The sequence below is a fragment of the Monodon monoceros genome, unplaced genomic scaffold (assembly GCF_005190385.1).
Source record: "Monodon monoceros isolate NGI ecotype Baffin Bay Population unplaced genomic scaffold, NGI_Narwhal_1 Super_Scaffold_11, whole genome shotgun sequence".
NCBI lineage: Eukaryota > Metazoa > Chordata > Mammalia > Artiodactyla > Monodontidae > Monodon > Monodon monoceros.
Window position 1 is genome coordinate 128,654,081 of NW_021703767.1, and position 12,938 is coordinate 128,667,018.

At 46.2% G+C, this 12,938-nt stretch overlaps 1 protein-coding gene across 1 annotated transcript in view; it reads right to left on the bottom strand.

The window, feature by feature from the left end:
• BFSP2 (beaded filament structural protein 2) overlaps nt 1-12,938 on the bottom strand; it is a 73,218-nt gene that overhangs the window by 3,100 nt on the left and 57,180 nt on the right. Inside the window, exon 5 of the mRNA XM_029214974.1 lies at nt 5,857-5,988. Within this exon, the coding sequence (XP_029070807.1) occupies nt 5,857-5,988 (132 nt within the window). The remainder of the gene's footprint in view (nt 1-5,856; nt 5,989-12,938) is intronic.

Genomic DNA, 12,938 nt, shown 5'->3' on the forward strand with positions numbered 1-12,938 from the left:
TGGTCTCTACTCCACTCGCAGCTTGGTCATCTCTGTGGATGACTCCTGTGTTGATGCGTCCAGCACAGATCTCTCCCCCAAGCAGACTCGGTACTGAGGTTCTTACCGGAAATATATGCAGGCCATGGGCCCTATTCAAATCAAGGTGTCCAAAATGGAGCCATCGGCTTCCTTTGGAACCTGCTGGCCCCTCCTCTCCTGTGCTCCAGCTGGTGAACCCACATGAGATACAAACCGGGGAAAGATATGGCCCTGATCCTGCTTCCCTCCCAAATTCAGTCATTACTGAGTCCTACCTCTTGTACATTCGGAAACATTTTCCCATACGTGCCCCCTCTTGTCCAGCCACCAATGCCCCAGATCGATTCTTATCACCTCTCACCTGGGGTAACCTCCATGGCCTCCTAGCTCATCTCCCTGCCTGTGGTTCCTCTCCCTCTGTATCCCCCCACAGCAGCCACAGTGTGCTGTCTAAAGTCCAAATCTGGGCTTGTATCTCCCCTTCTCCTCACCTGGCTGACTCCTATTCACCCCACGTCCAAGCTCAAGGGTTACATCTCCTAGGAAGACTTCCTTGATGCCCTCTTGCCTCTGACACCACCAGGCTGGGTTAGGGTGTCCCTCCTCTGGGTTTCGCAGCTACCCAAGCACGTGCATGCCCTTGAACTTATCATAGCGGGCTGAGCTTCTTAGGGGCGTGTCTGCTCTAGCAGATGCTGAGCTCTTTGAGAGCAGGAACCTAGTCTCTGTAACCCCAACGACAGGACAGGGCCTGGCACAGAATAGGGGTGTGTGTGTGTGTTGCCCAAGTGACAGCACTTTTATTATGGTGCACTTATTGCCCTATCTCTCTCCCCACTGGACTGAAACTTTCTTCTCATCTTCCCATATACCAAGCCCTGCAAACTGTAGGGCTGACCAATAAAAAAATGGTATGCCCCTCTCTTTAACATCTTTTAGTAGCAGTAATTATGTAGTTCTATAATTTAGCATCTGGCTTTTTATTTTATATAACACATAAGAAACAAATAAATATCTTTCTAAATTGGACTGAGTCAAGTCTTGATGAAACAAGTTTCTATACCCTTTTTTGACCACTGTGGCTGAAATAGAAGACTCTTGGTCATGATGTCATCTTGAATCATGGCTGCTGTTAAGCAGGGGCCACCATATTATCTTATTTAAATCTTCCCAATTCCATAGGATATGAGGAAGTTGAGTCAGATTCCCATCCTAGGTATGTCTACAGGTGGCAAAATGTGATTAGTGGAAATAAATCTAGATCAGTGTCTGGTCTGGTTATTATTTTGCTGGTGAGATCTGAAAACCCCTCCATGGCAGTGAGGATGCAGAAATGGTCACCTGGACTTTGAGAATCATTTGTTCCAACCTCTCTGGGTTTTCTCCCTTTGTTTATCAGGGAACTGCTTGGTTTGTGAGTGGTGGTTGTTGACATTGGACCTGTAACATCTGTGATTTGGAAAAACCTTTCATGGAATCAGGTTTGGATCACCTGTCTATAGTTTTTGCCCTGTGTACGTGGTGACTTTTCCATGTGGCTTGGGGTTTTTCGCTGAAGACTTAGGACCCACTGCCCAAGGTGGGTTCATGGGAACACCTATCAGAGGTGCCACGTCTTTTCCATTCCACCCTTAGAGTCCAAGTCAAGCTTCTGCACCTATGTCCCTGACATCTTGACCTGGTTCTCACAGAGATGCCTGTGCTTGAGTCTCTATGATCAGCCACTGCTGTGGGTCTCCTGCCCCGGCCCACTCACGACACAGCACCAGCAAGCAAACTGAGATCACAAAAGCATGCTTACTCTTGTCTCTAGAGATCTGAAGGGACTTCCTTAAATTGTTAAGCCCTCCGGAAAGTAAAATAGTGACCTTCTGTGATTTCTGGACTGAATTCCATTCCTGGTCTGAGTTGACTGAACACAGAGCTCAGGGGCCCTCAGACACCATTATTGATGCCTGGCTGCCGCTATAAACAGTGCCTTGTTGGCAAAGGAGCTGAAAATGTCACCAGCTCGGCTATCTGAGACTTACATAGCTTTGAGGGCCTGTGTGTGCACAGGTTGCTGTGACTGAGGGTAGCAGGATGGCTGGATGAACTCTGCCATGTTGGAAAGCCGTAGACGTGTGTGCTACCTGTTCTGGCTCACCTGTGTTCCTGACCTTGCCTGCAAGGCCCAGCGACCAGAACTCTGATCTACTAGAGCCACAGGGGACAGAGGCAGCCCATCCTGGGTTCCGAGCCCAGCCAGCATGTCACTGCTCCATCTTCTGGTTGGGGGGTGAGTTCTTGTCCTATTTGTTCCAATAGTCAGGACCATGGGGTTTAGGTGTGGTGATCAGATGATGCCAACTTGGGGCTACTATACTAGAGGTTATAATAATAATTTTATAATGATAATTAATAACAGATACCATTTATTGACTCTGTGCCGGGCATGGTGCTAAGGGCTTGACCTGCATTATCTAGTTAATCATGCCAATGACTTTATGAGGAAAATTCTATGATGGTTCAGTGGTTGATCACGTTTCCAAAGGCAGCTGCAACAATGATCTCCAACCCACCTGCACTTTCTCTCCGTGATTTTGCCACTGTCTCATCAAGAGGCAGATTCCTGTGGAATCTGGGCTGGTCTGTGACTGCTTTGACAACAGAATGCTGCATAAATGATATTCGGGGACTTTCAAGCCCAGGTGTTAAGAGGCCTGGTACTTTCTGTGTGCACCCTCTGAGGGAAGCCAAATGCCATGTCCAACAATTTAAGACTGCCATGATACGAGGAAGTCAAAGCCAGGTACGTGCAGAGGCCACGTGGAGAGAGAAAAAGAGATGCAGAGCTGAGGCATTGGGCATGTGAGCTGAAGCAGCCATTCTTGGGCATTCCAGCCCCAGCAGATGCCACATGGGATGGAGAAAAGCCATCTCTGCTGAGTGCTCCCTAAATTGCTGAATAAATGAACAAATGATTTCCTGTTGTCCTAAGCCACTAACACAGCAGATGGATGTGATAACCAAAATAGATCCTCACTGTACAAGGGAGAAAACGGCATCTTCGGGAGGTCACACAGCTAGTGAGTAGAGGAGCCAGGATTCAAGACTCCAGGGTCTGAGTGTCCGTCCCGAACTCCACAGGACAGCCACTGTCTAGTGCATGATAGAGCCAGAGAGCTCTGCTCTCTACTTATGACTCGTGTTAGTGGGCAAATCCCTGAACCACAGTTTTCTCTTCGGCAAAATGGGATGCAGTCACAGTCTACCCTACTTAATGTTTCCATGAAGCTCTGATGAGAGATTGCAGGTGAGCATGCTCTTATCACTGTTTCTATCACTTTGAAGAAATTGTGTTTTGGGCACTGTACCAAGTGCTTTGGGGACATAAAACTACTTAGACATGGTCCCTGCCCTCCAGGAGTTAATCTGAGTTCAGTGCATGAGCTGATATAACCACATGAACCAGGGGCTCTGAGTGTGAGTGGGTGGCAGGTGGGAGGGATCACCCCAGCTCTGGAGTCAGGGTCTAGGCTTCACGGTGGGTGTGGCACTTCGGTGAGCTCCACCTCACCTGTGCCCACGGTGTGGATGACAGGAGCAGGTAGAGGAGGCAGAGTCGGGGGAGGAGTCTCCTTCTAGACATGGGAGAACATATCCAAGGGCTCAAGTGTAGGAAAGCAAAGGATGAGTTCTGGGCATTAAAATGAAGCCGGAGTTGGGTGGTATTGGAAGGTCTGGCAAAGGAAGACTTTCTATTTTACCCACAGGCAATTCCAGGCGGTGGGGACACTGATAAAGCAGGAGAGAGGGGACAGTAGATAGAGGAATGGCCCAGATGGTGCAACAGGGGACAGGTGGAGTCTATTGAAGGGAGGAGAGGGTGGATAAAGCTTCAGAGATATTTTGAGGTGGGAAATGGAAGCCAGAGACCTCAAGTTGGAGGACATTCATCTTCTCTGCAGAACAGTGCTGGTGACAGCATCTGCCAAGGGGCAGAGGTAAGGGCGGGCTGGGGGCGTGTGAGGATGGAGACTGCTGGAGCATCCACTCTGGGGAACACAGGAAGTATCCCTGCTTTTTTCTGTCATTTGTGTACTGGTTTTCTTTTACCAATCAGGTGATGAGCGTTTAGAAGACAGGAAACATATAATTCTTGATGGCCTCTCCCAAGTCTAAGGGAGGGCTCAGCACGTAGTAGGCTCCCAATACATGTGTGTGCAGTATGAGCTGGGTGATGTGCACCAGCTACTTAGGCTGCAATTTCTCCAGGCTTTGTTTTTGATGACGTGGCTTGAGGATACATCCCTCACCTTTTGCCTGGAACTTTCTATCACCAGAAGAGTTGTAATTTTGGCAGCCACGAGGACATCTGGGGGAGAAATGGCAACCTCTTAACTGTGTCTAAAGCAACTGCATTCCCAACATTAGGATGTTTATCAAGGGTTATGGCAGGTGAATAAAAGTGATTAGCATAAAATCCACATAACACTGAACAACGCAATCTCTTTCAGACAACTTTTTAGTTAAAGTAGCAGTGATTTAGGCTGTAGTTTCCTGATCTTTCTCACCTCAGATCCTTTCCTCACACCCCCTTGCACTGACCCAGATCCCATCAGAGGATGACTTGGAGAAAAGTGGAGCAATGAGACGTGTGTCGTGTTGTAGCAAGACTGAGCATCTTCCCTGAGCTGACTGGGCACCATGTGACCTTGTTGCCGAGGACAACGGACCAAGTGAACTGAAGACCCTTGAAGGAAGGGAACTGGGGGTGATGGGATGATCTTGGCAGTAGGCAGAGGAAAAGTTGTTTCTGAGGGGAACCAACTAGAGCAAATACTTGAGCTAACTTGGTGGCAGGCTGTGGCTAAAGCAGGAGGTGGGGCTGGCGGTTTGTGATGGAGCTGTCATGGGTGGCAATACTGAGATGAGGTGTATGGGGCGGGTGGAAGAATGAGTACCCAAATAGCCCAGGACTTGAGGCTGTTGGGAGAGAGGGGCTTCTTGGGCCTCAACGACGTCCAGACTACCTCAGCTGCACAGGGATTATACAACCCAACACCTTCGTGCACTCTGGTGTGTACGAACACCTGTGGTTTGATTCAGTACACATGGCCCCCTGGAGGCATCCAGGAGGAGCCGTGCTTGACCCTAACAGAACTTCAGTCCACTCCAGAGATCAGAAGGTGGATTACTGTATTATTAATAATCATTTTAACTAATAATTAATAATGCAAGAGATCCGTCCACAAACCACAGTGAGTCTGAAGAGCTAGCTAGCTTACTAGTTTTGCTTGGGTTCCCCAGAAGCAGAGCCAGACACAGGGATCCTGGTACATGCCAATAATTAAGGAGTTCCTTTCAGGAAAAGGGGGGGAAGGAAAGCAGTTCAGGGCAATGTAAAGTGTTAAGCCAGGAGGTGGTCTTGGCTGGACTGTGGCTACAGCCTGATCCCTTGGAGAGCTCTGGAGTGTGGATTACAACACAGAGCAGAGTCCACTTTGAAGCAAGTGGACTGGGCTTTTAAACCCCACTGTCAGTCAGTCATTGGCCAATGGCTGAGGACTGGGGGGGCACGCCTACCATCCTAGGCCAGGTCTTCTTTTTGGCAGAGGGCAAGTCTCTGGGCATCTGTGGCATCAGCAGCCAACAGTCATGGCAGCAGCCTGGTGAAGGGGATTTCACTGGGGCACTAACTGTGTCTACTACATTTGTCATTTGGTATCGGTTGATCCTTTGCAGGCCTCAAAACTCATGTGCTGTGAGATGGGAAACCCATATGACTACAGTTAGACAGTTGAGAGTAAAACTTCACGCAGGAAAGGCCAAGGCTCTTCCCGGCGCACTCACCAGGGCCCGTAAGGATTCCGTCTCAGCCTGCAGGCTCTGGATTTGGCAGGAAGTGTTGTGCACCTCCACCCTGAGGGCAGCAGCCAGCTTCTCTTCCTGGGTCTGGGCCCTGCGGGCCACCTCCGTCTGTTGCTGTGGAGAGGCAGGGGTGAGCAGGGGGAACCAGGGCCTGAACCCGTCCTTCCCTCTTATCTTCTCCAGTCACCACTCCGCAGCCTCTAACTCAGAGGAAACAGCCATTTGATTTAAAAATCGTTCTTTTTCTATTGGCGCTCACACCAGCTTGTATTCCAACATTTATTTAATTTGAACATATAATGCATACAAATGGAATAAAATTCAAAAGATTTTCTAAAGGATATATAGTAGAAAGTCTCCTTTTCTTCCTGTGCCCTACTTACTTTGTTCTCCTGTTTCTAGTTTCTCATATGTCCTTCCAGAAATATTTCATATATTTATAAATAAATGCATATGAGCATCCCTCCTTGCTTTGGTACTTAACATATTTTTAGAAATTTTTCTATAGCAGTATATATAGATCACTTACATTTTTTTTAAGGGCTGCATGGTAATGCCTTGCTTGGAAGTACTATGATTATTTGGAAGTTCCCCACTGATGGACACTTAGCTTGTTTCCAGTCTTGGCTTATTATGAACAATGATGCAGTCCCTCATTTTCCATACATGGGAGGATCTCTGAGGGGTAAATTCCTGTAGTGGAACTGCTGAATCAAAAACGTAGGCATTTGTGGACTTCCCTGGTGGCTCGGTAGTTAAGAATCCGCCTGCAATGCAGGGGACACAGATTTGAGCCCTGGTCCAGGAAGATCCCACATGCCACGCAGCAACTAAGCCTGTGAGCCACAACTACTGAGCTTATGTGCTGCAACTACTGAAGCCCACGAGCCTAGAGCCCGTGCTCCGCAACAAGAGAAGCCACCACAGTGAGAAGCCCACGCACTGCAATGAAGAGTAGCCCCTGCTAGCCGCAACTAGAAAGCCCGCGTGCAGCAATGAAGACCCAACATAGCCAAAAAGAAATAAATTTTAAAAAATAAAAAAAAAAGGAGCATATGGCCCTGAGGGTCAGAGCTGGGATTCAAGCCCAGCAGCCGACCCCAGTGCTGTGCTCTTAACAACCAGTACTTAATGCTGCCGATTCCACCAATGCCTCAACTTAAGACCCTCCAAATTAGAGCTGTCTCCCTCAAAGAGAAGGTGGATCCCTCTAAAATACCCTCATGGTTCACCAAGTCCTGTGATCAGTAGCCCGGTTTTTCTTCCTCCCTCTGGGGCCGGGGCCTGGCTAGATGGGCTGTGTGGGAGAGGGGTACCCTGGCAGACAAATGGAGTCAGAGTGGCCAGGGGCAGCCGTGAGCTGAAGCTGGCTCCTAAAAGCTCACAAAAGCCAAGTGTTAAAGTTTCAGGAATTTTGTGATCTGGTTGTTGTGTAGCCATCATTCAAAATTAGATTATATCAAGTTACAATCAAATAAGTTATATGAAAAAGGGTAATAAATACATCACTGGCTAATTATTTTGCATTTTATCATTATCTATGCTACTGAGGTAATTTACATCAATGGTACTTGCGTGGTAGAAATAACACATAATGCTGTGCTCCTGCACATCTCTTCCCAACTTTGTGTTCATTTACATCATGTTAGTAGTTTGAAATCAGCCATGGTGAGAGTATTTACACCATGGAAACTGGCAAACACTCCAAATCAGGGGTTGAATTATTGTTTTGTTGATTGTCCAGATTTAAGAAAGGGATGCAGAAAATGTTAATAATGCAGATTAAACTTAAAAGTGGGTCATGTCTGTAGCTATTGTACTGGGAATGGCACAAAAATTAGAGGGACTATTCTTCCAGTATATGAAAATTATCATGTGATTCACAAAGAAATCACTCACAATGCTGATGAATGAACTCATCCAAATATTAATCAAAATTCATAGCAGAGCTATCCTCATTCATCATTGATGTGAGTGACTATTTGCTTAACCAGATATTAATAATCAAGCATTTTTCTGTAATCTGACTTTGTGACACTATTGTTGATGACAGAATTGTAAAAATGGCTGGTGGATTTCGCAAGAAATAGCAAGTCACACTGAAGCTATAGATGCAAATGGAAGAGCAAAGTATTTTATCTTAAAGTGTGTTATTTCTAAAATTACATAAAGAAAACATCAACAGAAACTTTCATGTTACCTTTTAGGTAGTGTTATGAATTTGACTGGCACATGAAAACATATGTTTACATTTCCTTGCAGAGAGCAGCTGGGAAACATCACCAGCACAGGATGGGTAAGAGCCAGGCATGAGGGGAAGTCCAGTCCCACGGAGGCATGTTTTAAAGCCTTGGTGGGCATGTCTGGGGTAAAGCTGCTGGCCAAGGCCATAGCCCTGGCACTGAATGAACTGTCCCTCCTCTCGACCCAGATAATGTACTCGGTAGTTCAGTGGCGCACACTGGTCTCTGGAGAGATGAATCCCCAGGTCTTAGTTTTATTGGCAAAATGCTGTACCCAAGTGTTTCCCAAATATTCTTGGACAACCAGCATGGTTTGTCATATATCTGCATACTAATTCAAACTGTTTTTATTTGAAACAATTCACTTTTTCTTTGTAAATAAATGTCTTTAAAATGTAAACTACAGTTAAGTTCTCAGATTTTAAAGTGTGTCAGCATCAACTGGGGGACCTTGTGAAAATGCAGATTCTGATTCAGGAGATCCTGAGTGGGCCCCAGGAATCTGCATTTAAAACTTCCACGTGATGCCTGGTTCATGGAAGCAAAGTTCTAGATTGCTACAGAAACTGATAAAACTGTATTATTTGCCATAGATAAAAGATAACTGAAAAAAAAATCAATAAAATTAAACCAACCACTGTATTATATTCTAGCAAATGTTGCTTGCCAAGCTGCTGAGTCTCAAAGCTGGCTTTCTCTTTGTTGAAAGGCAAAATTAATAAGTATAAGAGAAGTGTTAATGATGCCCCAGCACCAAATGGAAAATTTCTTGCACCATTTTTAAATTAAGATGGAAAGAGAAAAAGAAATTAATTTGGTCACTGTGGGTTTCAGTTTCGTTTTATATCACGTCCCAGACCTTCTCAAATCAGCTTGCCACAAATGATACTTGCCCTTCATCTGGGGACAGTTAATTGTTTTAACTCACCTAAAAGTATTACATGTTCTTCTCCAATGGCTTTTTAGATTTATGTTTTCTCGTTATTATAATAACTCCTGTTTCCATTTCAACCCAACGCCTACAGATTTCTCCTCACAGACCAAATAGGAGGTGTGTGGTTCTAGCTCCTGAGCATGGGAAGGGAGGATTGATCTGTCGTTCAGTGTCATTGCTGGGATGTGTGCTGAGGTTCAGATATGTTGGTTCCCAGGCTTGCAAACCAACTTGAATTCTGGGCTCTACTACGCACGAGCCGAGCCACCCAGGTTTGCACTCCAGCTGTGTTTCTGGGGCAGGAAAGCATGTTGGCATTTTGAAATATGGTAAAAATTTTCAAATTAAAATTTAAAAATTGGCACAGTGTTGCCCATGAAGGATGGATGTGACAGACAAAGAGCAGCAGGCTGTTGAGTAAGTCAGAATGAAGAATTGGAGGGTCTCCAAATGGAGGGGAAAAGAGGCATCTCCATACCCCACCCATTTGGCTGATTAGCGTTGCCATTCCCCAAAACACCTTTGGCGATTGGAAAAAATGGCCACTTTGTGGTGTGAGGGGAGAGTGAGAGTTTAGGAGGGGGCAGAATGTGGAGAGCAACGATGCTGGTGTGTTCTTAGCAGAACACATGTCCAGGCTGAGCCCTCAAGGGTGGACGTGTGCAGCCTGCCTTTCCCCGAGCAGTTGCTGTGTGGGTTCCAGCAAGTCACAAGCTCTCTGGTTTTTGCAGCTGGGGGACAGCTTTATGAGAGTATTGCTCTGCTGCAGAGCACAGCTAACGGCCTTGCTCTTAAGCTTCTCAGATCTCACAGGATCACACGGACCTCATTATGGTCACTTTCATGGAGAAAGGGAAAGCAGTGGGCTCCTTGGGGACAAAGGAGTTCCCGATCTTGCATGATAGAGGAAGCTTATCCGCAGGGAAGGCACAGATTTGTGGTCTGGAAAGATCCTGACAGAAGTCTGGCCTAACCTTTTGGTCCCTCAAGACAAAGCCCTCCCAACCTCATACAAGATGTCACTTGTGCTCATCCTTAAAAAAGAGGATGAATCAAGGTCTGCCCACTCCATGAGGTCTGTCTGGGTCAGAGTAGCAGTTAAGAGTGTTGATTCTATAGTCAGAACATGTGGTTTGAATCCCAGCTCTGCCATGGTCTAACTGTGTGATTTACCTAACCTCTCTGTGCCTCAGTTTCCTCCTCTATAAAATGGATAAAATCACAATACCTATCTCGGGTTGGGAAGATGAAATGAGAACAGACCAGTCAAGTGCTCAGGACACTGTCGGGCGCTCTGCAAACCCTCAATAAATGCACTGCTGGCCCTGCTTTCCCAGCACAGCTCACTCTGCCTGGTGTGGTCTTTCTGTCCGTTGTCTCCCCAGCCAACCTCACACTAGACTGTGGCACCTTGTGCGCAGGAACAACTTCTTACTCACCCCTCAACACCCCCGGGCACCTAACGTGGTTTTTACCCCTAGAACATGCCCAACGATGTTTATTGGAAGTCTACAACGTGTTTCAGGTGCAGTCTTGGGACTGCGGAAGAGGAAGATCTACCAGGAATGGAATTAAATCTCCTTTTCATTAGGAGGATCGGCTGTCATTATTGTAATGATTATAAGGCACTTTCCAGTCACCCAGTGTCATATAAATGTTATTTAGCTGAGGATAGATTTTGATAGGCAGCACACACACACCTGAACTACCCCAGCCAGGTGTAGGATTCACTTGGGAGAAAGCTGGATGCCATCCAGTCTTCACCAGAGACATGGGTCCTCCTTAGTGGGAATTAAAAAGAAGTGCATGTCTCACTCGGTGAAACATCAACACTGGCAGAAGAGCTGGCCTGGCTAGGCTGAGCCATGTCCCTCCTTAACTTACATGAGAGCTGCTTGGCTGTTGAAGCGTGTCTCTTTAGGGTGTAGGACCAATTCCCAGCCTCGGCTGAAGCTGCCAAAGGAAACACGGAGGAGCGTGTGGCTTGGCAGACTTGCTGCCCCACGGGTCACGAGTGAGCACACCCAGCTGATGCACGAGGCAGAAGGGGCTCAGCAAGGAGGGGTATTCTGAGGAGAGAATATATTCTTCATCTGCAAGTAATTATTGGAGAAGTCTACGTGAGAGCATTTTTGTTCGGGTTCATGGAGATCATTCCATTCCTAAGAAGGCTCGCCTCTGCTCTGTCCCTGCCAGGAGACTAGGTGTTGGATACGAGCCACCTTACCTTAATTTCTCAGGGATTTGGGTTGTTTTGTCTTTGCAGATCTCTTAGTTTCGAAGTAAGATCCCTACGCTTTTCCTGGGAAAGAGTTACTGTTAAGAAATACCTAAGACAGCTTTGAGATAGTCAGAATCAGTGGCTGGGGATGAGCAAGAATTGAAGCCAGGGACGTTGTGTCCACAGCACCAAGCCTGGGGCCTGCAGCTTGGTTTGTGGTTGACAAATGGAGTCTGAATGAGTGAGTGAAGATTCCTTGGTGGAAGGTATGAGGATGAGGTTGCAATGGTGGATGGGTGTTGACCAGTCGTGGGGTTGAAAACACAATATAGGAGATGAGGACCTGGGCTCCCCCCGCATGTGGCTGTGCTGGGTAGTGGGGTAAAGGACTGGCAGTGCCCCCTTGATGAGACAGTCTCTTTATTTTCCCTAGTCTGATACCCTACCTTCCTGCCCCCAGCCACACCAGCTGGGGCACACCACCGTAGCACACAGCTATAGTAACACTTCCTTACAGGCTAACAATATGTTTTGAAAGCCAGCTGGAACTACCATAAATTAAGTAAAAAGACAAGTGACAGGGAGTTCCCTGGTGTCCCGGTGGTTAGGACTGAGCTTCCAATGCCAGGGCCTGGGTTCAATCCCTGGTCAGGGAATTAGGATCCTGCAAACCTCGCGCTGTGGCCAAAAAAAAAAAAAAGACAAGTGACAAGCTGGGAAGATATTTGCAACTTATATCACGGAGAGAGGACTAATTTCTCTAATTTACAAAGAGCCACTACAAACCAGTAAAAAAGAATCCCAGACCTAATAAAAATGGGCAAAAGATATGATCTGATAGTACACACAAAAGCAAATATGGATGAAATTCAGCACGTAAAAGGATGTTCCACCTTCCTCATAATATGACAAATGCAAGATAAAAGTATACTGAAAAACCATTTTTCACCTATAATATTGGCAAAGATCACAAAGTGATCACAAACTGTGAGAACTCACAGTATCAATGAAGATGCAGGGAATGGACACGCTCAAACATTTCTGATGAGAATATAAATTGTTACAACCTTTATAGAGGATAATTTGGCAATGTTTATCAAAATTACTGATGCACATAATTTTTGCCCCAGCAATTCCATGTCTATAAATTTATCCAGAGGATACATTTCTATATTGGGAAATGAGGGACATACAAAGTCAGTGACTAGTCTTATTTATAATAGCTTAAAGATTGGAAGCCACCATTCATCAGTAGGGCACAGGTTAAAGAAACCCTGGGATGCCTGTTAGCTGGAACAAGGGTTGGCAACTTTTTCTGTAAAGGGCCAGATAGTAAATGTTTTAGGCTTAGCAGGCCATATGGTCTCTGTTGCAACTATTCAACTCTGCTGGTGTAATGCAAATGCAGCCATAGACAATATGTAAATGATGGGCATGGCTATGTTCCAATAAACCTTTATTTGTGAAAAACAGGCAGCAGGTCAGACTTGGCTTGTGGGCCATAGTTTGCTGCCCCCTGTGGTACAATATTGTGCAGCTAAAAAGCAATATGTTCTGAATGCTACTAATTGTGTTAAAGGAGGGAATATATACATCGTTTCTTGTACCTGCATAAAATGTCTCTGAAAGGGCACATGGGAAAAGGAAAACATTGACTGACCCTACA